Source organism: Colius striatus, chromosome 10 (assembly GCF_028858725.1).
Source record: "Colius striatus isolate bColStr4 chromosome 10, bColStr4.1.hap1, whole genome shotgun sequence".
Lineage (NCBI taxonomy): Eukaryota > Metazoa > Chordata > Aves > Coliiformes > Coliidae > Colius > Colius striatus.
Window position 1 is genome coordinate 9,770,510 of NC_084768.1, and position 26,814 is coordinate 9,797,323.

The 26,814-nt window shown below is 39.8% G+C and overlaps 3 protein-coding genes across 7 annotated transcripts in view; 1 reads left to right on the plus strand and 2 right to left on the minus strand.

Annotated features, from left to right (window-relative positions):
* The window catches only part of UCHL5 (ubiquitin C-terminal hydrolase L5), an 18,253-nt gene extending 15,033 nt beyond the window's left edge, over nt 1–3,220 (minus strand). The window contains exons 1-2 of the mRNA XM_062003997.1: nt 2,807–3,220; nt 1,245–1,308 (exon numbers count right to left, since the gene is read on the minus strand). Of these exons, the coding sequence (XP_061859981.1) occupies nt 1,245–1,308; nt 2,807–2,888 (146 nt within the window). The 5' untranslated portion in view covers nt 2,889–3,220. The remainder of the gene's footprint in view (nt 1–1,244; nt 1,309–2,806) is intronic.
* On the plus strand, nt 3,052–18,625 carry RO60 (Ro60, Y RNA binding protein). 2 transcript variants are annotated; one of them, XM_062003995.1, is made up of 9 exons: nt 3,053–3,506; nt 8,327–8,926; nt 9,414–9,634; nt 9,875–10,021; nt 11,495–11,632; nt 11,946–12,062; nt 12,629–12,742; nt 13,166–13,312; nt 14,598–18,625. In XM_062003995.1, the coding sequence occupies exons 2-9, from the start codon at nt 8,347–8,349 to the stop codon at nt 14,748–14,750; spliced, it is 1,617 nt and encodes a 538-aa protein (XP_061859979.1). In that variant the 5' UTR covers nt 3,053–3,506; nt 8,327–8,346; the 3' UTR covers nt 14,751–18,625. The 2 variants fall into 2 exon arrangements, with proteins under 2 accessions (XP_061859980.1, XP_061859979.1); XM_062003996.1 differs by lacking the exon at nt 14,598–18,625 and having other exon boundaries at nt 3,052–3,506; nt 12,629–12,735.
* A 2,250-nt stretch (nt 18,626–20,875) lies between these two features.
* On the minus strand, nt 20,876–26,748 carry GLRX2 (glutaredoxin 2). Of its 4 annotated transcripts, none has more exons than XM_062004001.1 (4): nt 26,611–26,748; nt 23,946–24,015; nt 22,992–23,168; nt 20,876–22,443 (listed from the first exon to the last, which is right to left on the minus strand). In XM_062004001.1, exons 1-4 carry the CDS (start codon nt 26,613–26,615, stop codon nt 22,324–22,326), a joined length of 372 nt encoding a protein of 123 aa, XP_061859985.1. In that variant the 5' UTR covers nt 26,616–26,748; the 3' UTR covers nt 20,876–22,323. The 4 variants fall into 4 exon arrangements, with proteins under 4 accessions (XP_061859985.1, XP_061859983.1, XP_061859986.1 ...); XM_062003999.1 differs by lacking the exon at nt 26,611–26,748 and adding an exon at nt 24,505–24,575; XM_062004002.1 differs by lacking the exon at nt 26,611–26,748 and adding an exon at nt 24,362–24,468.
* Between the last annotated feature and the right edge of the window lie 66 nt (nt 26,749–26,814).

Genomic DNA, 26,814 nt, shown 5'->3' on the forward strand with positions numbered 1-26,814 from the left:
ATTATTTCTTTATAAATATAGGCAACTTGCAGTGAAATTTTCAGATATAGCCTTTTAACTAGGCAAAACGTACTTCAGGCTTCTTTCTGTATACGGTAAATAATTCCAATTTGAATTATCATTCGGTCAGTAACTTTTATAAACCAGGCCCAGTTTTCCTGGTTACTGTACAGTTGCACAACACTCATTTATCAGTGACAAAAAACTATCAAGACATTTGTCAGTCATATACATGAGTTGGAACTGAAGTTTTGGTAATCCTCTTTGGTATGAAAGAAATATACAAAGAGAAGCTCTTCAGTTCTCTCTCTGAAAATCAGGAGAAATCTAGATTTTATTTCTACCAAAATTGTGTCTTGGTTTTTAGACTGCACATCTTGCGTAGTAAACAGCTTTTACTGCATGTTGCACTGCATTTAATATTCTTATAAACAAACAAACTATTATAAGGGAAACGAATCTTACAAAGGGTCATGTCACAAAAACATCCCAAAGATACATCTTCAAAAGCTAAACACACTACTGCACTGGATGAGACACCTTTCCTGAACTCTGATCATAAGTCTAAGACAACTTTTTAAACAGAGGCTCCACTGAAGATTTTGAACAATGTTACGTGCTGTTACATTCTTTAACTCTTAGTTTCAGTTAAAATAATGTATATGTGCATGGGAAGGAAGACAGTCCTGACTCAAGACCAGAAAGATATACATCTGACAGTACAAGCAAGCAAAGCTGTTACTTTATGAATTCAGTTGTATGACTAATGGCCTTTACACACATACGGAAGTGGTTCTGCAGGAAAAACAAGTCGCAAAGTACATAAGTAATGTAAATTAATGTAAAGCAACAGATGCAATAGAGTGTTATGTGAGGAAGAAGGGAGATAAAGCAAGGAACAGATGTTTTTCACAAAATTTGTCAACGGATATAACGCAAATTAATGACAAAATCATTAGAAACCTATTTTCCCATTCTAGCTGCTATTAGCAGCTCTTCTCAAAATCAGAAAAGCTAGATTAAGTACCAAAGCATTAATAAAAAGTAATTTAATTGCCAGGTATTCGACAAAATAAAAACCATACCAAATTTATGCAGCAACTGAAGAAAAAAAAAACCCAGCACAACACAACAAGAAGTCAGTAAACCCCAAAAAAACAGAAAAAACCCCACTTAAGTACATGTTCTTTCAGTGATTTCAGACAAATGCGACTAAAAACCCCATGCAAATTAAAATGCCTTACTTCAACTTTTCAAAGTTCTCTGGTTCCAAACTCCATATTTCTTCAACTTGTGCTCCTCTACAGCCTGAAACAAGGAAAGATACAAGTTTCTTCAACTACCTCATGTAAAAAGGACACAGACAGTCAAGGCAGACACATGAAAGAAGTAGGCAACATTTACAACTTGTAAACTTCCACATTATGGAAAAGTCTACTTTAATGCATCTTCATTACAAGGCCAAACAAGACAGGTAAAGAAAACTATTTCAGCAATTTCACTGGTGTATGGTGATGTCTTTATAACACACAGAGCTGAATTTAAAAAGTGAAGCAGAAGAGGCGACCAAAGATACATCAATCTCATTTCATTTGCTCAACTGAATATTGTTCTTAAAGACAGTTCAAAGCCAAACTTAACACGCCTATCTGCAGAGAAAGACCCGTGAGAGTAGATTGAACACTGTAAACAACATACTCAAACAACACATTTGCTTAAATCAGAGCTCAGCAAGTTCAAATAGTTGTTATCTAGAAGATGAATCTATTACTTAAACAGAAACACGAAAGGAGAAGCCATACCTGGACTTCACTTGTGAAAAAAGATGTAACAAATTATAAACAGCGTAACCTAGCATAAAATAACGTTGCTTCTTTGGCCAAAATCCTATCTAGACTTATTTATTGTTATAACCATATAATCACAACATTGCCAAAGACAGTAAATGCAATTCAACATAAACGTGTGTAATCTAAAAGCCAAAGCAGCCCCTTCCAGGCTGTCCAGCCTATACTGCTAATCACCACAGCTCAGCTTGGTGACAGCCCTTTCCCGTAACATCCTCTTCTCCTGGAGGCTCTAGAACCGAGTCAGTTGGTACACGTCCCAAACACATATCAAACCCTCTACAAATACCGGGATTCCATCCTACACGGCACGTCCAACAGCGCACATATGCTCCCGGCTACAGCCCGCCCGGCGACTGGGCATCCGCCGCCCTGCAGCCGAACACAGCCGGACCGCGGCGGGGCTGTGCGGCGCCGGGCTGGCGCTCGAGGCCCTCACCGCTCCCTCAGCCGCCGGGCTGGGGCTCGAGGCCCTCACCGCTCCCTCAGCCGCCGGGCTGGCCACTGCCTGCGGCTGGCGTGTGCGCGGGCTGCCAGTGAAGCGCGGCAAAGCGGGAAACACCGGGCGCTGCGAGCGTGACCCGAGGCCGGGGCGGTGGCGCAGAGGTCACACGAGATATGTACATTCCCGCCCGCGCCCGCTTACTGCCACATCGCCCGCTTCCACAGGAGTGCGTTTCACCACACTCCCGCATCCCTGAGGCAGCGCTTGCTGAGCTGCTACACCTCGGCCCGAGCCTCCCTTCCGCCCTGCCGCACCTCCCTTTCCCCGCCGCGGTCGGGCTCGGCCAACTGGGGCCACAGTCCTTTGGCTGGGGAACGGGGCAGCTCCCCGGCAGACACGGCAGGCGGATCGGTCTCGCACTCGAATGCGGATAGCCACAGCTACCGGTGGGGCCACGGCCTCAGAGCCCCACCACCTGCCCAGCAGCGCGACCTCGGCCCCGCTCCTCCCTCACCGAAGCCCTTGATAAGCTCCGTGAAGACGCCTGGGTCGCTCTCCATGAGGCACCACTCGCCGGCGCTGCTCCCTCCCGACATGGCGGCGGCCCGCACGCTGCCTCAGGCTGGCTGCCGCCGCCGGCCGGTTGAGCTGCGAGGCCGACGCACGCCGCTCCCTTCCCGGCAGGCTCCGCGGCCCACGCCGCGCCTGTCATCTCTATGGTGAGGCGGGGCAGGAGCAGGAAGCGGCGGCGGGGAGTGGATCCGGGGCAGCGCTCAGCTACCAGCAGCGGCACGGCCTCGGGCTCGGCCCCAGCCCCGGCGGGACCCTGCCCCCGCCCCGCGGCTCCGCTCCTGTGACGGCGGAGGGGCAGCGGGTGGAGAAAAGCCCTGCGCCCTGGCGGGAAGCAGCTCCGGCTCGGCGGCGCGGTTCCATCCGGGCACTGGGGTGCGGCCCCATCCGGGTCCCGGCGATGCTGTCAGGGCGCCGGTGGGGCGGGGCCGGGCTGTGGGAGACGCGGAGCCTCCGCCGGCAGGAGTGGGACTTGCCTTCCGAACCGGGAGCCGCTACCGCCTGCCATCCTGACTGCACTCCTCTCCCCTCCCTATCGCCCGCCGCCGCAGCTCGCTGGGGCTGTGTCACTGCCGGCCGTCGGACACCGCGCTGGCCCAGGCAGGCTCTGCCCCGCCGGCCCCTCCCAGGCCACGGCCTCACAGGCAAGTGTCGCCTCCCGGGACAGCACCGGGGACGGGGAAGGCGGGCGGGCGCTGTGGGGCCCCCGGTTCGTGTCAGCCCCGGAGGGTCTGGGGTTCAAGGTCCGCGGAGCGGCAGTTTGTGTAAATGGCCACCTCCCGCTTGACACCTGGGCGGTGGAAACCCCGTCAAGGGATTAAAGGGCGTGTTCTTGGCGGTTATTCGTCTGCGTTGGTATAGAATAAACAGGCCACTAACCTCGCAGATTTTCGAGCATCCGCTGTAGGTGCTTTTTCCTCATAATTTTGTTCTTTGTCAGCTAAGCCTTCCTTCTGGTCAATAAACTTTGTAAGCAGATAGACCTTTAAACAAATTCTATAGTAGATTTTTGAGCGAGTATATGTCTCATAGAGTCTGGTGTTTCCGATATTGTCACGCCAATGGTCACATAATTTGTGATTTGGAAAATGTTTTCTTAGCGTAGAGGTGCTTATTTTCTAAAGTGTGAGGACTTAGGTTGTTGTCACATCTCTGCTGTAGTGCAGGTGTATTTTGTTACGACTGTAGCTCAGTCTGATTGTTACAAATCTGCTCAGTAAACTAGAGAACGTTCTTCAGTTTAGTGCTTGTATGCAATTTTGAGAGCAGAGTGCAGTTTATCATAGAACAGTGTATACAGTTTTAAAGTATCTGAAGACAATTTGAAGTGTCATCTTTAAAATGTTGATGCATTTTTGTCATTAAATATCTGACTTGGTTAAAGTTCAATTCTATATGTTTTCACTACAAAGTTTGATTCATCCGTGTTAACATAATTAAAGAACTTCAGTTAAAACCTTTAGTTCTTTTAAAGCTTTGTGCTTTTTGTGGTTTTTTTTTTTTTTTTTGTCTTATATACCTGAAACTTGTACTGTAAGACAGTTTATTTCTTTGGAAAACTAGAGATGACTTGTGAAAGCCATAGAAAATAACTGAAGTTAACTTAGAAAACTCAGTCATGTTATGGTACAGCAACTTAAAACTATTGCCTTACTGATCAAGATGTAACTGCTATGTAAGCTCTTTCAGACCACTCAATGTCATATTTGTCACATTTCAATGTCATGGATGATTTTATATGATGTATAGGGTTATAATAATGATGTTTGGAATATTAAAAAGTGTGTTTTCTCATTTATTAATAATAGTGAGCAACTATGGATTTTAATTTGTTAATTTTTTGTTGTAAAGCATCTAGTCTGTGACTTTCAAGGCTTTTCATATGGCTATTTGCATTCTGGTAGCTGAGAAATTGCAAACGCTTATGAAGCAGGAATATCATCGATAAATCCTCCTTGAGTGTTTGAAATTCAGGTTCACTGCTGCAGTTCAACAGGTGAAGGGTAGGGTTATGGTAGAGCATGTGTTAGGTGCGTATTTGCATTTATCCATCTATGAGGATGAGAACTATGTGTTGTTCAAGGACAAAATAAGCTTGAGGTCTGGGCATAGGAAAGGGACTAGTTAAGAGGGAAAGAAGAGATTTGGGAATTTGTTGAGTTGAAATAAAAAACAGGGTTTTTTTTTTTAAATCATGACCAACGTGATTTAAGTGGTTTGACACCGATTAAGTACTTTCCTAGTAGATCCCAGCGAAGTTCAGTTTTGATACTTCTAGTGTAGCTGTTTAGTAGTGAAATTGCTGCTTTTGATCAGCTATTGCAAATTTAAATTTTAAATATAAACTGATGTTAAAGAATTTGTAATTTGTGTTAGGATACAAAAGATTATGTTGGTCTGAAGCTCTCCCTGAGATAGCAATAAGCCATTTGAGAAAAGCCTGTTTTGTATCCTAGATTGCCTATCGGAAGGGATTAATAACTTCATTAAAGGTTTCAGGAGACTTGTCATAGGCATTTTTAATGGGATAAGTGCTGCAATTAATTCATCCCATGAAATACTGTGTTCCTTCTGAGAAGGCCAGTTTGAGAGCAGAGTGAAAGCGAAACCTTATGAAGGGTGGAAATATTAACAGCATCTTTTGTCTCAATATATTCCTAGAGAAGGCAAATTAAAGAGAGAAACTTCAGAAAAACTAAATGTATACATTTGCAACTATCTTGTTTTAAAGTGCACATTTGTTTCAGTAGCCTATGGATGCTAGCACATACCTCTTTTCAGTGCTGAGTGTCCATAAGAAATCCTAGTTCCCACAAAAGTAAACACAAGCGTTATCCATTAGTAACATCCATAAGATAGGTTTATTGCATGGTGTAATAGAGATGTGCAGCAGAAGAATATTTTTTTTCTGATTAGCTTTCATCTTTAATACAATACAATTAAAATTACCCTACATATTCATACATAATGATGTAGTGAACTGTTTGCCTCTCAGGATGATACCTTTGATGGTAACACTGACCTGGTGTTATTTTGTAAATAAAGCTAGGTTTTTAAACCAGATGAATATTATTTGTAACTTCTAAAATGTTATTATTATTTCCATTATGTCTTGTTCCTGTTCTCGGGGTGATGATGACAATGGTAGCTAATTTGAATTAATGATTATAAAACTAAGTGTATGAGGATAAGTGAAACTCTCAAAGTGAGAATTAAAAAAATGGACATATAGGATACAAATGGAAAAATGTAGGAAAAAAGATATTCTGGAGACATTCAACACCCATCTGGACAAATTCTCGTGTGACCTACTTCAGGTGGTCCTGCTCTGGCAGTGGGGTTGGACTGCATGATCTTTTGAGGTCCCTTCCAACCCTTAAGACTCTGTGATTCTGTTTCAAAGTACTGCTGGTGTTTCTTATTACGATCAACAAAGTGAGGTCATAAATGTTTTGGTCAACCAAAGGCACAGTCCTTACCATTTTAATGTACCAAAATTTCTTATAGCAGGGGTGTGAAAGGTGCAATAAGAAATTATTCTCAATATTCCATATATATGGAGATCTCATTACTCATGCATGATCCTTTACGACTCCCATTAATATTTGTACTTCAAGAAAATGGTGTTTTCCAGTATCTTTCAACCTGTCATTTTTTTTTTCCTGCCAAATAAACTAATTAATGCTACTCTGATTTCAGATTTTTTTCTTTGAGTTTTGTGTATTTATTACAAAACATTACCTACTGTTTAAGGAAACCTGCTAACTGAAATGTATTTAGAAGTTAAAACATACTGATATGGTATGCAGGCATTGCAAATACCACCCTTATTATTTTCAGTGTATTCACATACTTCAGATGTCAGTGAACAAGTCAGCTCAACCATGATGTGTATTTAAATTGGCTTGGCAGGAAACCTGATTAGAATATATAAGCACTAAGAAAAAAAAACCTGAGCACTGGTACTCTGAATAATACAATGACAGATATTTCTTAGTTAATTTTTGACTGCAACCTGCATTTTAAAACCAGATATCAGTATATGCCTTCTGTTTTTACCGATTTTAGCAGCATATAGAGTATAATGGTAGCACTAATGATTATTTAATTCTGGATGCAGACAGCACATTACTGCAGATAGGCAAGCATGGCAGAAGGATAACGTTTCTCATCACATGCAAAGAAAGGAAAATGCTATGTCAAAAGGGAAGTTGGGATGTTGTTTGTAAATCAGAATGTTACTTACCTAAACTTAGAAAAAAGCCCCAGCCCTGTCTACGTGAGCTCAATTTATTTATGCTAACTTATCCTGGTAAATGAAGCAAAATGGCTTTTGTATTCCAATATCTAAACAGGCATGTCAGAATTAGGTATCTGGAATACTTAATTTAGTGAATTTCTTTGAGGTGTCATTTGTGTGTATGTAAAATCTAGATGCAGTTTGATGGAGTGGATTAGTGTTGCCTTGGGGTTTTGATTTTTTTTTTTTTTTTTTAATAAGACCTCTGGTGCTATTTAATGTTGTCTTATTGTTTAGTGAGAACTGAGAAAACTGAATTTACCATTGTCATATTAATGTTTTGGAGGCAGTGATGGTGATGATGATGAGTTTTCACCTCCTTACCATGATGATTTAATTTCACCTGCGCTTATTTCAGTTTACATGTTATGGCATGACATTCACTATGCCAGATGCTTTCCCAGTAAGAGCATTTTTGTTGCCTAAAAATATTACAGCTGGATTCTCTTGTAACTCCAGAGTGTAAAAAGACCTGAAAGATTGTGAATTTTTGTGCTGTTTTTTGCTGCTTAACCTCAAATGTAAAGCAGTACAGAATTCATTGTTACATTTGTGTGTCCTCTTGGATCTCACTTGAAACAATAGACTGAGCTTGCAATAATTTTTTCTTGAACTAGTGTCAGTTGTTAAAAAGCTATTGTCTATGCCACACCGAAACCCATCATATTTAAACTCAAAGTTTTCTGACTAAAGTGTTTTACAGTATTTTAGTTCTTTATTTTAGCGTCATGTATCTTCATGTTGGTCAGTATTGCCAGTTTTTCAGCAAAATAGAATAAGGCAAGATCTGAGTTTTGAGCAATTTAGTAGACAGATTTTTTGATTGCTTAAGAAAGTGGTGTAATATATTAGTGATAAAAGGGCATGACACCAGCCATGTTTTCTGTGTGCTACTTATTGGGATTAAGTAGTTTTTAAGTTGATTTTAAGGGAATAAGTTTGTCACTGTAGTAACTCAGAGTTTATTTTTTTTTTCTTATCCCCTAACTAATGTGTACTACCTCGTATTAAATTTATGAAAGAAGAATTGGAAGTATGTGGATAAAATAGATTTGCTCTCCAAAGAAGTGATAAAATTGTAGAATCATCAGGTTTTTCACTTTTCAGTTCATCTTATATATATTATATATATAATATATATAATAACTATTATTCTTTCAACAGACCTCTTGGAAGTGTAAACAATGGAGGACAAGGAAAGCAGAGTGCAACTCCTGAATGAAAAGCAGGTGCCGAGCTCTGAGAGTGGTTATGTGTGGCATGTCACCGATATGAACCGACTGCAACGTTTCTTGTGTTTTGGTTCTGAAGGTGGTACTTATCACATCAAGGAGCAGAAGCTGGGCTTTGGAAATGCAGAAGCTCTAATAAGACTGATTGAAGAGGGTAGAGGTTGTGAAGTTGTTCAAGAAATAAAGACCTTTAGTCAAGAAGGCAGAGCAGCAAAGCAGGAGCCTCTGCTTTTTGCTCTTGCAATTTGCTCACAGTGTGCTGACGCAAAAACGAAACAAGCGGCATTTAAAGCTGTTCCTGAGGTGTGTTGCATACCAACCCATCTCTTTACTTTCATCCAATTTAAAAAAGATCTGAAGGAGGGCATGAAATGTGGCATATGGGGCCGTGCACTGAGGAAAGCTGTTGCAGATTGGTACAATGGAAAGAGTGGCATGGCAGTTGCTTTAGCAGTTACAAAATATAAACAAAGAAGTGGTTGGTCTCATAAAGATCTTCTGAGATTGTCCCACCTAAAACCTGGCAGTGAAGGTAATAAATTTTTATTTACCTGAGAATACCATGTTCTAAAACTTTTATATTTACTGTGGATCTATTTTTGAAACCCAAGTGTCATTGTAGACTGATGATTTCTTAGTGATGTTGTCCTGTAAACTGCATCTTGAAAAAGTGAGTGGTCTTATAAACATTGGCCTGTTTATCTTCAAGGTAAACAGAGTTTGTTCCTTCTTTTACTTCCTTATGTCCCGAGAAGATAAAATGTTAGAATTCCCTCAGTTTATTCTTATTTGCTTAGAAATGATGAAATAACACCTTTTTGTGCTTTGGGAAAATTTCTTGGTTTCAAATACTTAAGATCGTACAGTAGCAAAAACTACTGCTTTAAGTTGTGTGTGGCTGACCTTTTTATAGTTGGCAGATCTGAGAACGAAACCTGCTATCTCATTTGCTTGCTTGAATGATAAATGGCAGTATAAAGGTGATAATCCTGTTTGGAAAATACTTTTCTTTTCAATAGGAATTGCTATAGTCACTAAATATATTACCAAAGGGTGGAAAGATGTCCAAGAGGCTTATAAAGACAAAGAAGTTTCTACTGAGACTGAAAAACTCCTAAAGTATCTGGAAGCTGTGGAGAAAATAAAACGCACAAAAGATGAATTGGAAGTTACTCATTTAATAGAGGAATATGGTCTAGTTAGAGAGCATCTCCTGACAAACCATCTGAAGTCTAAAGAGGTAGGTCAACTTCATTAGCTTTGTATTCTCTTCAGAGTTACACTTTTTAGAGTCTTAAGTCTTCTTTCAGTTAAAAATTGTGTATATGCTTTTTTTCAAGTTATTTACCCAAGTAGCTCATTTCAAGTAATGAAGATCTTTGTATAACTTCATTTTAAAGTACACTTCTTTAGTGTACAGATGTCAGTTGTTATATTTTGGGAGTCTCATGTTTTTTTCCATTTCTCTTTCTTTGACTAGGTTTGGAAGGCTTTGCTGAAGGATATGTCAATTTCCGTATTGCTGAGACATTTAGGCAAGCTAACAGCAAATTCAGTGCTTGAACCACGAGGTTCAGAAGTGGCAATAGTATGCGAACGACTGAGAAATGAGAAATTGCTAAAAAAGGTAAGAGCTCTTTCATAATCAGTGCCATCTTTTGTGATTTCTTTATTTATTTATTAGTCTCTTCCTAAACTGTATTTCTTCAGGCAACCTCTTTACAAAATAGAGGGAATGTTCTTTGGAGGAAATATGAAGTTTGTTATTTCAAAACACTGCAGTGGATTACCTGCACCTTTATTTTAAAACTTCTAGTTATCATTTCTTATTTGATTTCTTTTTCCCTCTTATTTCTGAAACTTCCCTACAAATAAGTCTATTGACAACTAGGACCTTTTCTTAAATATGGCTATGCCAGACTTTGCCTGATGGGTTCATTGGTTGATCCTGAGTGTTGTAGTGCGGATTCTCAATTGCAAGCTTAAAAATTGAGTGGAAGTCATCCCTGTAGGATCCTAGGAAGTGAATGAAGAAACTAGTGGAGCAGATGAGAGGCAAAAGAATACTGAACAAGGAGACTTTCTCCTTTCAGATTGCTTTACTGTCCATCCAAGAGTTCAGAAAATAAGCAGGAAAAGAGAGTTTTCTAAAGGGAGAACAAAATTTTTAGTAATTTAATGGAAGATAGAGAAGTGGCTTTTTTTCTAATAGCTTTGTGAGTTGGGAAGATTAAAATCAGGATGCTTCATTTCTTCAGGACTTTTGACAAAAATAACTGTAGGTCTGAGGTATTTTTTTCTCACCCCCCTGTGTTTGCCATATTCTAGTTTCTTCTTTAAGTTACTGAATTTCTTTTTTAAGTTCAATTACTGAGGCATTGGAGAAGGGAGAGCAAACATTGTGGTGTGATACCTTGATGGAAGTAAAAGCAGACATTCAGATTTGCTACGGGTTGCTGCTGGTAGTGGCTAATGATGGAAAATCCCTTTGAGGAAAAAAAAAACCCACCAAAATGTTGATAAATTGATAAAACAAAGATGTGGTTTAGAATACTTACTATGGGGCAGCCACTGATTTTGTTCATGTAGGGAAAGCAAAAAAAGGAGAAAATGTTTGGCCTGTCTTCTTACAGCAAGGGGAAAATGAGTGCTGTATTCTGAAAATAGTTTCCTTGTCCAATTGTAGTGTATCTTATAGAAAACTAGTTTTAAGTCTGTTCTTTTCCTAGCTCAACTCCTTTCCTCTCAAGCAGGACAGGGATTTTCTCTAACTGTAAGCCTGTGATAGAAAATATCACTGGACAGTCACAGATAGAGTTGTAAAATTTCACCAAAATTATGGTGATGGCTTAAGGTAATATTTGGAGTTTGTTGGAGAATTCTGAAAGGAAGTGGAGTCCATTACCACTAACTGACAAGTATCAGTTCATTCAACAGCTATGTAAAGACTGCATGAACTCTTCACATTTAACAAATTTAAAGTAACAGGATACTAAAGCAGAGATTTTTGAAGCAGGATCTTAGTTTTACTTTGCAACTTTTTTTCTTTAAAGGAGTTCAGATTTTCAAAAGCATACTGTTGATTTTGTTCTGGCTGTAGGGTAGAATACATCCACTCCATATTTTGGTTGCGTTAGAAACCTACAAAGTTGGACATGGAAGCAGAGGGAAGCTTTGGTGGCGTCCTGATGAAGACATATTAGAAGCTTTAGATGCCTCGTTTTACAAAACTTTCAAGGTAACACGGTTGTTCCAGTTGTGAAGCTTTTTAAGAATTCTCTGTTTTTTGAAAGCTTATAAGATTATAAAGCAAAATTTGTTGGGTGGATAACAATTTTGAAACTTCATAACAAAAATCTTAGGAATTGAGATTTTATTAAACAAACAAGCTAAACTTCATGATATATTCACCTTTTGGCAACATTACAGTCGTAATGTTATCCCAGAAACAATTAAAACCAAACCCTACTTCTAGGGTCAAAGTTAGAAGAAGGAATTAGAAAATAATCTATTAATTATGTGTATCTGTGTGGTTTTTTTTTTTCTTTTAGATGGTTGAACCAACAGGAAAACGCTTCCTGCTTGCAGTTGATGTCAGTGCATCAATGACACAAAAAGTTATGGGCAGTGTGGTCACTGCTAGCACAGTTGCAGCAGTGATGTGTATGGTGAGGCATTAAACTTCTTTTATTTGTAACTGTTTGCTGTTTGAGCTGCCCTTTTGATATAAAGGTGCTCCAAAGCTGGTAGGAAATCGGAAGAAAACTTAACATACAACATTTTTAGGAGTATGGAAGATATAACCTTGTGCCTCACTGGTAGAAGACACATTTAAAGGCACTGACAATCTGGTTTCCAGAATAAATCAAAGAGGTCAAGGTGGCTTTTTCACTTAGTTTAGCTGAAGATACATTTTAGTTTTTTTCAGAAGCATTCATAGAATAATACAGATTGTATTAAGAACTTTTGGGGTAATTTGGGATAATGGAGAGAAAAAAAAATGAAAGTATCTTTAGTTACAGTTTTTAACTCTGACTTTTGCAATGTTTATTTGCAGTAATATTACAGAATATTTGAAGCGTAGGGTGACTCGTTAGTGCAAACAGGGAGCTGTGGAGACTGAAACGCACCAAGAATATATGTTGTGTGTTTGATAGAGAATGCCTTCATTCAGACATTGTGCATAATATTCTGAATAACAGAACTAAATTATTTCTTCCTTCCTCTTTCTCAGGTTGTAGCACGTACTGAGAAGGATTCCCATATTGTTGCCTTTTCACATGAAGTAATCCCTTGCCCAGTGACGGCTGATATGACGTTACCTCAAGTATTAGTGAAAATGTATGAAGTATGTAAAAAAAAAAAATCTTAAAAATTTAGGAAGTAGCTGTTGCTAAGATCAATTTAGAAGTCTCAGCAGTTACATTGTATTTTCTTTGTAATCAGTTCTAGTACTCTGTTATCTGTCTAGCAATTTTTTTGGGTCACTTTTGTTTAGAGAAAGTTCAGCAAATGTCATTATTTCAGCTGCTGGATATTAAATATTGCATTTTATAATAGCAATGTTAGGTCACAAAGAGTTAGCTTGGAATGAATACGAAAACAAACAAAAAACTTGGACAAAACTAAAATGAAAATGTGTGAACTGCTGTTTAAAAAAGGCAGTGCTGTGTGTGATAAAACGTGAAGCTTACATAAAACTATTTTTTCCATGATTTACTAATTTATGTATTAATATGTTCCATTTGTATTCATTTTTTTTTCTTTTAAGATTCCAATGGGTACCACCGATTGTTCCCTTCCAATGATATGGGCTTTAAAAACTCAGACGGCTGCTGATGTCTTCATTGTATTTACAGATAACGAGACCTTTGCTGGAAATAGTCATCCTGCAACAGCTCTCAGAGAATACAGAGAGGTAAATATGCTTCTGACTGCTTATAATTAATGAATACAGTACAAAATGAATACCACTACTAAAAATCTCTTACAGACTAAACCAGTTGTGGCTTTTTAAGTAAATAATTATCTATTATTGAAAACTGCCAGTTCTGCAGTTAGGAAGAATTAGTGCACATATTGCACTAATTGTGCATATTTAAAACCACTGAATTGGCTAAAAGGATTTGTAATTATCCTACCATGCATGATCTACTGCAATATCAGTGAAGATGTGTTTAGTATTCAGGGAATAGAGTAATTTCTGCATTCTATATATAATTGATTGAATAAATGTTTATAGTTCTTGCAGAATGAAATGTGGCTTGTAGACCTAAATTTAACTTGGATGTCTGCAGTAGTTACCACAAAATTTAAATGAAATAGGGAAGATGTCAACAGGGTGAGTTGATAGTATCTTGTGAGGAAAGATCACTATGGTTTCAAGGGGCTACTCTAAGCTGTGCAGCTCCATAATTTTCAAGTGGAATTAACAAAAATACCTTCTCCAAGGACACTACAATTAGAAATTCATATTCAATCAGCAAACAATCTTTTATGCTTTAAAGGAACTATTTATTAAACCAAAAAGCCCCAGGCTGCCCAGAGATAGTGTGGAGGCTCCTTCTCTGGAGATTTTCAAAACCCACCTGGACACGTTCCTGTGTGACTTAATCTAGGTGGATCTGCTTTGGCAGGGGGATTGGACTAGATGATCTCTAAAGGTCCCTTCCAACCCCCACCATTCTATGATTCTATGAAGTGTGTTTGTGTGGACATTAATCTTTGTATCGTGTCCACCCAATTGAAATTACTACTAAAAATCTTTTACCTTACCGACTGTGTTATAGTTTCCTTAGTTGAGTTAGCTCTTATTCCTAAATTTGTTTGCTAAACAGAGTTTCTGTACTCTGACCTTCATGCCTCTTACTTTGCTTTACGATACAGGTTACTAACCTGCAAATTCAGTTTGTTTAGTAGAATTGTGCAGGGCACAGTTGCTGTACTTGTTCAGTTGAAGTAATCTATGAATCTTAGTATTGCAAGAAAGTTGTGCTGATGTACCTCATTATAACTATTTCCATTTATTTAAATACATCTTCTGCAGGTTGAGCATAGGCAGTTGGCAGTTCTGATTATGGAACACCTAGTTTCTATCGGTATGCCTATTCAGACAGTGGTTTCTGCAAGCAAGAGAGCAAGGTTTTGCCCTCTGGCATGTTTTAGTTATGTGTTATGATTATTTTTTTTCTTCCTTCCTGTAGAAAATGGGAATTCCTGCTAAGCTGATTGTTTGTGGAATGACCTCAAATGGCTTTACAATCGCAGATCCAAATGACAGAGGCATGTTGGATATATGTGGCTTTGATACAGGAGCTTTGGATGTTATTCGAAACTTCGCTTTGGATTGGATTTAATTTTCTGGATATCTGCTCTTCCCAGTGGGTCCATTGCTGATGACAGACTTCACCCTGGGAACTCCCAGCCAAATATACTTTACTAGAGGATGGCACATTATATACGGATCAAAATGTTACCATTTTGTGAAGGGAAAACAAAAAAAGCAGATGAAAAATCTCTTCTCTCCTTTTTCCACTTGCACACAATTTCAAATAACAGTGGGAAGTTTGCTAAAAGTAGCTACAGGGTTACATAATACATAATTTAATTTTATGTATAATAGAGTATAAATACTGAGAGATTTTTAATTCTCCCCCACCCCGTTGCTATGGAATGCTTGTCTGAAAAAATAGATCGATGAATTACTCTTAAGATGGGGCAGGAAAAAAAAGCGGTCTTAGTATTTTTAACAATGTCAATTTAACAGCAACTTGGTTGACAGTGATTTCTCTTTGGCCTTTTCTTAATCTTTGTATTTTAAACAAATTACTAAGGTTCAACAGTTTCCATTGTTACACTTCAAACCTGCAAAAGATGTATTTTCTGGCACATATGAGACCGTGTGACTGTGACGCAGCGTAAAAGTTACCCAGTGAAATTTTATACTGGTAAAACTGAAAGTGGAAGAGCTGAGATGCTGATATTTTTCAATCTAGATTATCATCTGGATTTTTTATGACTAAAGTGTAATTCTCTTTAGGTAAGTTGAGTGGCAGTTCCTGTATGGTGCTGTTTCAGAAGCTTACACTTTACAGGAAGTTCTAAAAGCTGGTTTTAGTGGAAAAAAGGCCTTGGAAATAGCTGGGAAGCCTCATTCAGTCGGTGTTACATCTTCAGGAAGCATCTGCACACTTTCAGTGAGGAAGATCAACAAGTGCCTGTGTCTTGAAAGCTGTGTGGTAACAACCAGAAACAAAGAGATACATTTTATTCAAAAGAAGGTGTTCAATGTTACAGAAACAATCTTCCAAACAGGAGAGTATTTCATTTAAAAAAATCTTTTTGTAGATTAACGTTACTTTTGATTTCATAAGTTAATTCAAGCTAGCATTTTTCAAAACTACCTCCAGTTTATAGTGACCAACTCTTACAAACTTCTACAAAATGTACAGTTGCCTCCTTCATGTTCTGGAAGTCTTGTTTAGGAAGTGATTGAAACTGCATTCTTTTTTTTTTTTTCAGTCTGATAGACTTTAAGCAAATAAGGAGAAAGCTGGTGAATATCTTATCACTTTGGAACAGGAATTGATAGTAATTCTTGTGCTTATGTATTTAATTGTGTGTGTATCGTTTTTATGTCTCTGTGTGCGTGTGTATAGGGGGGAAGTTAAAAGATCTCTTTAGTAGATCACAATCATAGAGGATGAGAGAGGTTTTTTTTGGTGATGCTTTTACAACTTCACCTAAGTCATATGTATGTCAGCCTCTTTTATGCTAATTCTGGCTGTTTTAAACAGTGAATTTGATGTTAATTTGAAGGCAATTACAATTTATACAAATAACCCATTTATGGTAATAGACATATTGGGACCATATTTTTCTGCTGAAAATCCAAGCTTTTAAATGTAAAATTCAAGTTGGTGTTATACTTTTGATACTTGTAACACTACTCATTATGCCTCATACATATTGATCATAAATTCAAAGCTCACATTCTGTAGGATAGATATCTCTTTTGGTGCTAACGTGAAGCTACATGTTCCTAAAGGTGTTCTGCTACCTGCTTATACTCTACCTTCATGAGTGAATCGAAACAGGGAGTGAAGCTTTTCTGACACTAAAACCAGAGCTTAAAGGAATGTTACTTTTCAGTGGACGTGAATGTAGTTACTTCTGAGTTATCACTGCTCTTATGATACAGCTCTAGTTGAATGCTCGAAGAATACAGGACTGCCACCAGCTTGTCAGGTGACATCTAGAAGAAAACAACAAGTGTTCCTACAAAAGCTGAGATGTAGCACTTTGGTTTTTGAAACAGAGAATGAGCCGTTTCTTATAACTTCTTACCTCTTTCAGTCTCCTTTCTGAATAAACACCATTAGTATCAGGAGTGAACTCATTTGCTCAATACATGTTAAGAATTATTTCAGGTAAATGCACTGATGTTTTGGGGTTGATTTTGGTAGTGATGTGTTTGAAATGACATGATAGATAAACATCTGATTAGGTGTTTCCTTCTAAGCTAGGGATGTTGAAAATAACGGATAGATGAGTATCTTCTGCAAGTACTTTTTCTTATTTGGAGTAGTATTTGTGAAGTAATTGGAAATATTTTGGACTAAATATAAAATGAAAACTTAAGTATTTCAGTTAACTTTGTGAAATTAATTCCATAAATATACTGCAAGTAAAATATTAGACTAGTTACTAACAGATTGAATGGTTATGGTAGTGTTGCATCTTTGAAAGCAGTCCAGTTTAAAATACAGTTCCTTAAACTAGAGTGTAAGTGAAGGTGAAGTTTTTCAGTAGAATTTATAGGAAATGTAGCTCCCTGTATCTATTGACACTGGATAGCTAGGCACTGTGTTAAAGCTAGTTGTCCATGCTGGAGTACATAATATGCTCCTAAACATTTACCTTATCTCTCTACTAAAAAAGTCTAGTTAGAATATTACAAGTGATTTGGTTATCTGATGTAAAACTAGCAATAATGAGATCGTGTTGTCATCTGCTCCTCCTTTGAAGATTTTCCACAGAGAGCGGAACCTGAAGTAAATGCTGACAGCTGAAACTTTATAATGTGGTGACCCTTGTTACTGCTGTTTTCTGTCTGGTTTTATTGCTCTCTTACTGAAATAGGGGACATAGAAGAATGATGCTGCCTGTTCCATTTCTGTAAAGTGGATCTTATCTGCTCATATACTGAATTTTAGGGGACAATGTGACTCATTTGCCATAACATAAATTTGTCCTGATTATAGTCTGTAGTTAGTTAACTGATAACTTCAAAATAGTATCTAGTCATGTAAAGAGGCAATAATTAAAGTAATTTATTAAAACAAAAAAACCCAAACAAAAAAAGAAGTGAGCCAAAAGAAAGGTGTTAAGCAAAAGCATTAGTTCAGTATACAGTAAATAATTTACCCTTTCACCCAAGAGGAAACACGGACTCTTTCAAGTTAATAGTGTTGTTTGCATTGGAGGAACACTTTGACTAAAAGAACAAAAATGGGGCTGTTCATTGTGCCCAGTAGTTTACCATAAAAACTGAACAGGGACAAGTTCAGAGGATTTTTGTTTGTTCAAAGGATTAATGAAAAAAAAAAAAGTCTAAATACAGAGTGCAACAGTAGATCAGGTGAATGCAGGTTTCCTGATACCTGACAGAATTAACAGCATTCCAGTTGGACTGCCATTGCACTGTGACCTCTTAAATTCTGAAGTGTTAGCCTCATGTCTAAGACTATGATGTTCAGGCACTTGAGCTTTACGGAAGAAGGATGTAATGGTGGGAGGCACAGGAGAGGTGAAATATTCTTCTGTAATGAAGGGTTATAATGAGCAAACATCAAAGGTGTTTCCCTTTGTGAAAGGGATACTGGTAAGAATATGGAGAGGGCAGAAAGCCCTCAAAGTTTCTTAAACATCATGCAATGCATCGTGTGATAAATTGAACAGAGAATAAAATTTTAGCAAGAAGTAGGTCATGTCAGGAGTTTTAGACCTGTAGCAAGGAGGAGGAGAGTTTAGGATGTTTGTAGAATTAGATTTCAGGCAAAATATGGGGTTTTCACCTACAATGCTATGTATTAAAAATGTTTAAAAGGAGGTATAGATCTGAAGTCACCAGGGCCAAGTCTAAGTGCCCACTGTGTGAGGGCCACTCATAACTGGCCCTAAAATCCCTTGCTGCTTAGAACCACTATTAAACCTCTTTGTTAAACATGAACCATTAGCGGGGTTGTGTTGTTCTTTGTCATTGTTGCTGTTTAATTGAGCATGGCTTTAAAAGGCCATTCAACAAAGTATTTATTCTTGGTTTAAAATAAATACACCAGCAGTTACAGAAATGTATTTTAATAATAGCTTTGTCTGTAAAAACACTAGGTAAATATTTTCCACCATTGCAACATATTGTGCTTAAGCGTATACTTAACTCATAGCCACTGTACCACAAGCATTGGTATTGATTCCATTTATTTTGCCACTTGTGTTACGTTTTTGCTGTGCCCTTCCTTTTCTCCGATAATGTCGTCTTTTTCCTCTTTCCCATTTCCTTGTCATCTCAGGCCTGTACTTGTATCTCTTTCACATACAAGCTCTTATCGATTCCTTGTTTTTTTTGCCTCTGTTCCTCTGCCTTCTTGCTGTCATTGAGTGTGCTGGCTTGGCTAAATTAACTTACACCAGAACCAATGTCAAGACTGGTTTAATTTTTTAAAACTGGGTGGGTTTTTTTTCCCATTTGATTATACAAATCTCTAATAAAACACTGAATTTGCTGTTTTTATCAGATTTTTGTAAAACTTCCTGTGAAGATCAGTGGTAGAAGTATACTATATGTACAAAAATCTAACATCTGCCTAGGAATGGCATTTTTTTATAAAGTAACTGCTTAAAATTGGCTTTTCAGATTTCAAGCTTTTTTCTAGATACTAGAAATTAGATATTTTCTAAATGTCATAAAGCTGCTGTTACATGCAGAATTAGGGAAACATTTACATTAATATTCTGCATAAATGGGCAGCTTTTTTCAGTACTGATTAGATAAAATCTTCAAAGACTAGGAGGCAGAAGTAAACCTAAGGGAAGAATCATGTCTTTGTGCTATTTATCTTTCATTTTAAGCATTTCATCAGCTTATATGTTTATTTTGCTATTTGCAGTGGTTCACAGTGGACAAATAGATTGTAAGTAAGCTGCTTTAATGACTTTATTGCTGGAATGGTAGAGATTTCATCTTGCTCTGATATGCTGTAGTATACAAAAATACTGAGTAGGAGTTACGGAGCAAAAGGTAAAAAAACTAAAACAGTGTATTATGTATGTGGTGCTCTGAGAGCCAAGGTTTAAGACGAGTTAATTTCAGCAGAGGGCATGGTGGCTTTCAATGTACGTGCTTACATTTTGGATTTATCATTTTGATACTGTAAAGTGTGGGGGTTTTTTTTTAGCTATTTCTGCATTCTGAATTTAAGTTTAAATATATATATTTGCATATATATATGTGGTATGCTGAGAACTTTTACCAATGCTCCGATAACAAATAATGAGTATAAGTAGCTGTTTTCCTAATGTTACCAGTTTTTTATAGTTAAGCACAAGTAGTTACAAATAAAATGTCTTTTATATTATGTACTCCAATAAAAGTGCAGTTCTACTCTTTAAAAATAACTCAATATGAAGAAGCAAGAGATGGGTGCATTCACAGCTCTGTCTTTTAGTTCAGTCACTTGGTGTTTGTTTCCAGCTTCTCACGTTTCCGTAAGCTGGGTGACTGGGTATGTCTTCAGTGTAAGGACAGACCTTTCAGTGGATAATTTTTAACACTGAAATCCCAGGGCAAGCATTAAGATGAACAGCTTTGTCATGGAGACAATGCTAAGCAAAAGATATGGAAACTTAGTAACTTACTATTTTTGAGTCTCTCCCTTGTTTTTTTCTTTTTTTCTCTAGAGTAGAACCACACTTTTAACTGCCATTCCATGTTTATATAACTTCAACCTAACATGGCTTTATGCCATTCAATAATGGAGACAGTGTTGCTGCTACTTTCTATGACATCATACAAAATTAACAAGAACCTATTTGGATAGGGAGCCTTACTGTGGTTAAAAAGGAACATAATTAACCCTTTGAGTGCCTCAAGACAATAACCAGGCACTCCCTTGGATCCGCAGGCATACACTGTGTTTTCTCAACTGTTGGGACATAGTATTGCCTTAAGTGACAATGCCCTGGGATTTCTGAAACTTAGAAACTAAAGGATTAGACTACTGGTTTGTGGGTTTCGGTTGTGGTTTTGTGTTTCTTTTTTCAAATAAGAAACAAAATGAAAAGGTATTTGAAAAATTCCTTTACATAGTATTATTTTAACATGATGGATTTACCAGATTAGAGGTGCTAAATTAGTTAATCTTCTAAGAAAATGTAACCAGACTAAGAATTCTACACAGAAAAGAGAATACACAGTTAGCACTGTATGTGCAAAAGAAATTGCTTTATTAAGTATAAATTTAGGCAGAGATGCACATTTATGTTTACAACGATGATTGTGTCCTTTTATACAAATTTTTACTAAGGCAGTGAGGAAACCAGCAAAAATCAGTACACTGCAATAATAAAGATGTAGCGAGGTCAACGTTACATGTTGAAGATGCACAGTGCGGGGAACTGTCTACTAAGGATGCTCTACAAATGATGCGGTTTCAACTGCTTTCAAACCCACATCACAAAGATGAAGCTGCCAAATTGAATTGATACTCTTACAGTCTGAGTTATCTGAAGAGAAATGTGATTGCTGTTTTTCCATCAAGGGAGGGAAAAAAGTTTAGGTGAGTGCAGTACTGAAAGGAATGGAAGTAACAGGAGTCTTATAAGAAGTGAGTAAAAATTCATTGACTAATGTTTTTATTCTAAACTGTGCACCTTTACAAGTGTAATGGTCCTTTTCACTGAAGAATGAGATTACTTTCTATTTGCATATGATCTGTCTTGAAATTATCCAAGAGTCTTGGCATTGCCTGGTCTGGCTTTGAAAGTACATTGTACCAACTTTACTGAATCTTACACATTTCTTTCAGACTTTTAACTGCAAGTTAAAACTGCTAGTAAACTGCATTCTGATTGTAGAATTTAAATACTAAATAAACTCTACGCCTATTAGACCCATGTCTTAAGGTTTATGATACTGTTGGATTGATCATAGTGTTGTTTGTAGCCACAGAGTTTAGTGACAGCAAGCTGTCTGGCTCCCCTGGGAGGATATGTCTGAATTACACTCTATAGATGGGTACTTCAGAGTGCAGAGTTAAGAGGAAAGCAATTACCCTCTCTGAAGATGCAAGAATCTTTATTCCTTTTTTGTAGCAACTAGACATACCATTTGCTAGCTAGATGTCTAAACACTGAAATGTAAGAGAGGCAGACATGCTTATAGCAATATCACTATGATCTTGTTTTGCTTCACACTTCCTTTATGATTACACTTTGACATTAAGAGAAGAACTGAGATTAATGAAACTATTAAACTGCCCATTTAGTGTACCTGTTGGAACACAGCTAAAAAGCAAACTAATTTGCAGAAAAAAACCCCAAAACAAAACCAAAAGGATTCTTTTTGTACAATCTATACTTCTCTGAAGCATGGTATCGGGATGTACTAGCAGTAAAGTGACATTACTATCTCACAATTCATGCTCCCAGAGTTACGTAATGTGTTTTATTACCATTTTGCTTGTGGTAAAGGTGAGGCAAGGAGACAAGTAATTTGTCAGGTTCATAAAGTCTGTGTCAGAGAATGGTCTGTGAGTCATAAATCCATGGCTTGAAGTTCCTGTGTGCAGCTGATGTGGTGCATCTTTCATCTTCTGACCTGTCTGAAATGCTGTTTATACAAAGGAAGACTATGCTAAGCTAGACAGCCATTCAGAATTTGCTTCTTGCTTGACATTGATGAACTAAGGGAAGCAGTTTGCCTTCCTCGTGAAGCCTTTGAGTATCTGTAGCACCTCCAACAAAAGTCCCATTGACAAACACTCTTGGGACCTATAAAGAACATGAAAATTGCATTAGTTACTTCTTGGAAAACAGATAAAAATCTAAGCAGGCCCCCATGGTCTCCAGTATACACGCAATAGTTATGTTCTTACACTTGCATATTTAATATCACTCTACAACTCCTCCCTTTCCGTATTTACAGAGGTGGGAAACTTGGTTCACGTGCCCCTCAAAGGTGGGATAAAGTCACTCTATAGGAGTCCATAATAAATTACAACAGTTGAGTCAAGGAAGGCTATATAAAATAAAGGAAGTTCAAGATAAGTGGATTTAAATATATGCAAATGAGAACTGTGATAATTATTTTCACAGCAGTACGGAAAATGTCATTTCAGAGGGAGAGCCCAAGGGGCTCAAGAGGAAGAGATAGCACAGAGCCCTTCTACAGTACATGGTCTTCACTTCAGGAGCTTTTACCCCAAGTTTGTTTATCTCAAAAACAAAAAACCCCACACCTGAAATGGCCATAACCCATGAGGAACGTGTGTAGTTCCAAGTTCTTACTTTGCTTGCTACCTGTAAGAAAATATACTTACTGTTCTGCCACCAGTCATCTGTTCAAGGATGTCTTGGAACTGACTGCCATTTGAATTCATGTCCAGTTCTACAGCTGTATAATCAACATTCATATCCTCAAAAAGCTTTTTTGCTATTCTGCAGTAGGGGCATGTTGTTTTAGAGAAAATCACCACGCAGTTGCCTGAAACAATCTCCTGTATGTTCCAAAAGAACAAGTCAAGTCAGAATGCTTTGGTTTTTAAGTCAGGGTATTTAAACAGTGTTGAACAGTCATGAAAACAAACAGGGAAGGTGAAAATCTGCTATTATGTTAACAATTTACTCTCTGAAGAAAGCTTTCTGAGGTATTTTTATGAGGATCAATTGGGTTGTTCCCAGACATGCTACAGCTACCAGGCTGGCACCCACAAAGCTGTGTATGACCTGCACTTGACTCCAAAACTGAGGAGAATGATTCTGAAGCGTGTGGTATGGCTGCCATGCAATGGTGCCAACCCTGAACCCTCTCTTGCTCTCCAGTCACAGACCTAGAGTCTGCCAAACAAGCTGTGTCTCCTTGAATTATTTAGCACAGCTTTCCCTGCCTGTCAGGCAAACCGGATGTGCTGGAGGAAAGCAGAATGACAAAAAAAGGTTCTGAGTGGGAGAGAGAAATACTCCTCTTACTTTACTGTACATTCAAGGTGATTACTTCATGTCAGTACATTTACTGGCTATCAGTCATTTTACAAGGTTTAATCTCCACTGTTGACAGCAGGGATGAATTTCAGGGGAAGTCTTAAAAAGGTAAGATGGGTGCAGGTACCAGGGCTGTGGCTAAACTGTTGCCAGTATTACTTAATAAGCAGAAGAATCAGGTTCAACATGCAGAACTACTTACAGAATTTCTTCATGTAACTCAGAAGAGGTTCTTAGTAACTGTGGCTTTTGGAAATGTTGAAAATAAGTAAGAATTATCTCAGTAATATTACCTGTATTTGATTCGCAACAGCATCATTTGACAGTCCTCCAGACGCAGACAGCATACTACCCATTCTAAAACTAAAAATAAATGAAAGTCACACGTTTTAGTTTTCAGACAAATTACACACTTTATAGGTCACAATTTAAAGGCTGGCTTGGTACTGTTTTGTTAAATATTTAGTGTGATTTCCCCATTGCACGTAAGTTTCCTTCAGCTGCACAACCTACAGTCATACCATTTCTGAAATGCCTGCAGGGACATGAAAGCGATAACACGGATACAAGGTTCACGTCTGACACCTGGCTCTATTCAGCGTCAGAACCCGTCCCCAACAGAGGAGAACCCGCTCGCAGTCACCAGCGGAACGGGTCCCTCAGCCGCGGCCTAACTACCCCGATGCCAGCAGGACCTCCCCCGACCCACCCCGGGCGGCGGCGCCGTCTGCCGCTCCGCTCCTCCGTGGAGCTTTGTGCCTTCAAAGGGCACGCAGACAGAGGCGCTGCCGGCCCCAGTGGCGGTGCCGTCGGGCGCTCCCCCCGCCCCGCTCCGCCGCGCTGCCCCCGCACCCGCGCCGCAGCCCCGCCGCCGCCCGCCGAAGCGCCCTCTGCAGGGCCATGACAGACACACGGAAGGGGGCGGGGGCTCCTAGCAGTCCTCTCGGCGGTCCGACGCCTCTCGCAGGTCCCCGCACCGCCCCCCAGAGGTCCGCGGGTCTGCCCGGCGCGCTGCCGGTACGCCGAGGAGGGGGGAGAGGGATCCCCCCCTACACAAGTGAGGGCCGTAGTAATGGCGGTGCGGGAGGTGAGAGCGGCCCGGAGAGGGCTGCCGGCCTAGAGGAGCGCCTCCGGAGCGGGGAAGAGAGCGGTGCGGCGGCGGGGGCAGCTCCCAGAGGCGGCGATTGGGCGCGAGCAGAACCCCCGCTGCGGAGCAGGCCCGCGGGCGGGCAGCAGCTGGGGCCCGGGTGGTGAGACACTGTTCCTGAGGAGAAAAAGTTATACAGCTGCACCGTAACGGGTTCTAGAGGCGCTCCGAAGCGCTCCTGTCAGCGAGTTGGGCTTAGGAGAGGAGATGGAGATGGAGTTGGCTTCTCTGGAGGCCCCAGAGCGACTTCTGAGAGTAGTTGTCTCCCACCTCTTGAGACCGACTCCCAGTTTGGTATCGCTGTTGCTCTGTCACGTGTAAAACTAACTTTATATCATAAAATCTTAGAATGGTGGGCTCGGAAGGGACGTCCAGAGCTCATCCAGCCCACCCCCCTGCTGAAGCCGGTTCCCCTCGATCAGGGGGCACAGGAAAGCGTCTGGCGGGGGGGTTGGAAACCTGCAGAGAAGGAGCCTCCACACCCTCCCTGGGCAGCCTGGGCCAGGGCTCCCTCACTCCAAAGTTTTCCCTTGTGTTTAAGTGGAATTTTTTGTGTTCCAGCTTATGTCCATTACCCCTGTCCTGTTGCTGGGCACTGCAGAAGAAGGTGTTGACTCATGCTCCTGACACCCACCCTTTAGGTACTGGTAAGAGTTAGTTTTACTTTTTCTAAGCTAAATAACCCCAGGTCCCACAGCCTTAAGTCTACTCTGTCAGCATTTATGTTGCCTGGTTTCTGTATGTTTCTTTCCTGCCGTACACTATTCAAACAGTCAGAAACTCACTCATGAAACAGGAGCATTTCCAGGCAACAAGTAGTGTGTTGAAGGATAATGAACTCGCCCTGAGACCTGGGAAGTTATGCTTGCGGTGTGTTCGACTAATGCTATAATATGTGGAATGGTTTATAGCGATTCCTGGAAAATACATGTTCTGCTCCTAGAGAATTAACAAATTTCAGGTTTCCCATTATGGGGCGGGGGGGAGGTATTGTTTTTTTCTTCCCTCTAATCAGCACCATTTGGCAACGGTCTCTTCAACCTCACATAACTTGCTATGGAGCCTGGATCACTGATCAGCTTCCTACGTCCTTGGCACAGCATAACTTGTTCAGTGTCTTCTGCATCTCCCCACTGGAGATAAACAAGGATTTCAAGGCTGTCAAAACTTTTGTGCCCCTCCCTTTATTAAGAGGATAAGTTTTGCAAAGGTGTGCTCTGCATCACTGTTCAGTAGCCAGTCTCATGTTTAAAAAAACAGTGCAAGGAAATAAAGCAACATGCATTGGTTTGGTTTTGCTCATGTATAAATAAAAATGAATGTGTGTACTTCAGACACAATGTGTCTTGCTCTTCTCTCACGAGACTTGAATGACATGTGAAAGCATTTTCTATGATATCTCTTATTAAATCACAGAATGGTAAGGGTTGGAAGGGACCTTGAAAGCTCATCCAGTCCAACTCCCCTGCCAGAGCAGGATCACCTACAGTAGGTCACACAGGAACTCATCCAGCTGGGTTTGGAATGTCTCCAGAGGAGACTCCACAACCCATCTGGGCAGCCCCTTCCAGTGCTCCCTCACCTGAACTGGGAAGAAATTTTTCCTTGTGTTTGTTTGGAGCCTCTTCTGTTCCAGCTTGTACCCATTGCCCCTTGTCCTATCACCGGCCATCACAAATCCTGATTTAGTGCTGAAAGCGATAGTTGATAATCTCACCGCTGTTCTCAAAGCAAACCGTGGCAACTTTTGTAAACTCCCATTTAAAGCTTCTGATGAAGGCGTCTGAAATGACAAAGTACCCCAGACCTACCTCATCTCGAAACCGGAACTTCGGGGAGCGTTTGCGCTGTTTTCCCGAGGCCTTCCTTTCGGCGTGCGCTCCCAGGGCTCCCGTCCCGTTAAGCTCTCGCCGCCGCGGTCTCGCCCGGCCGAGTGCACCGTGAGCCCGCAGGCGCGGCCGAGGCGCCGGCAGGGCGGCGCCGCGTGTCTCCATGGCAACGGGCTCGGCCGTCGC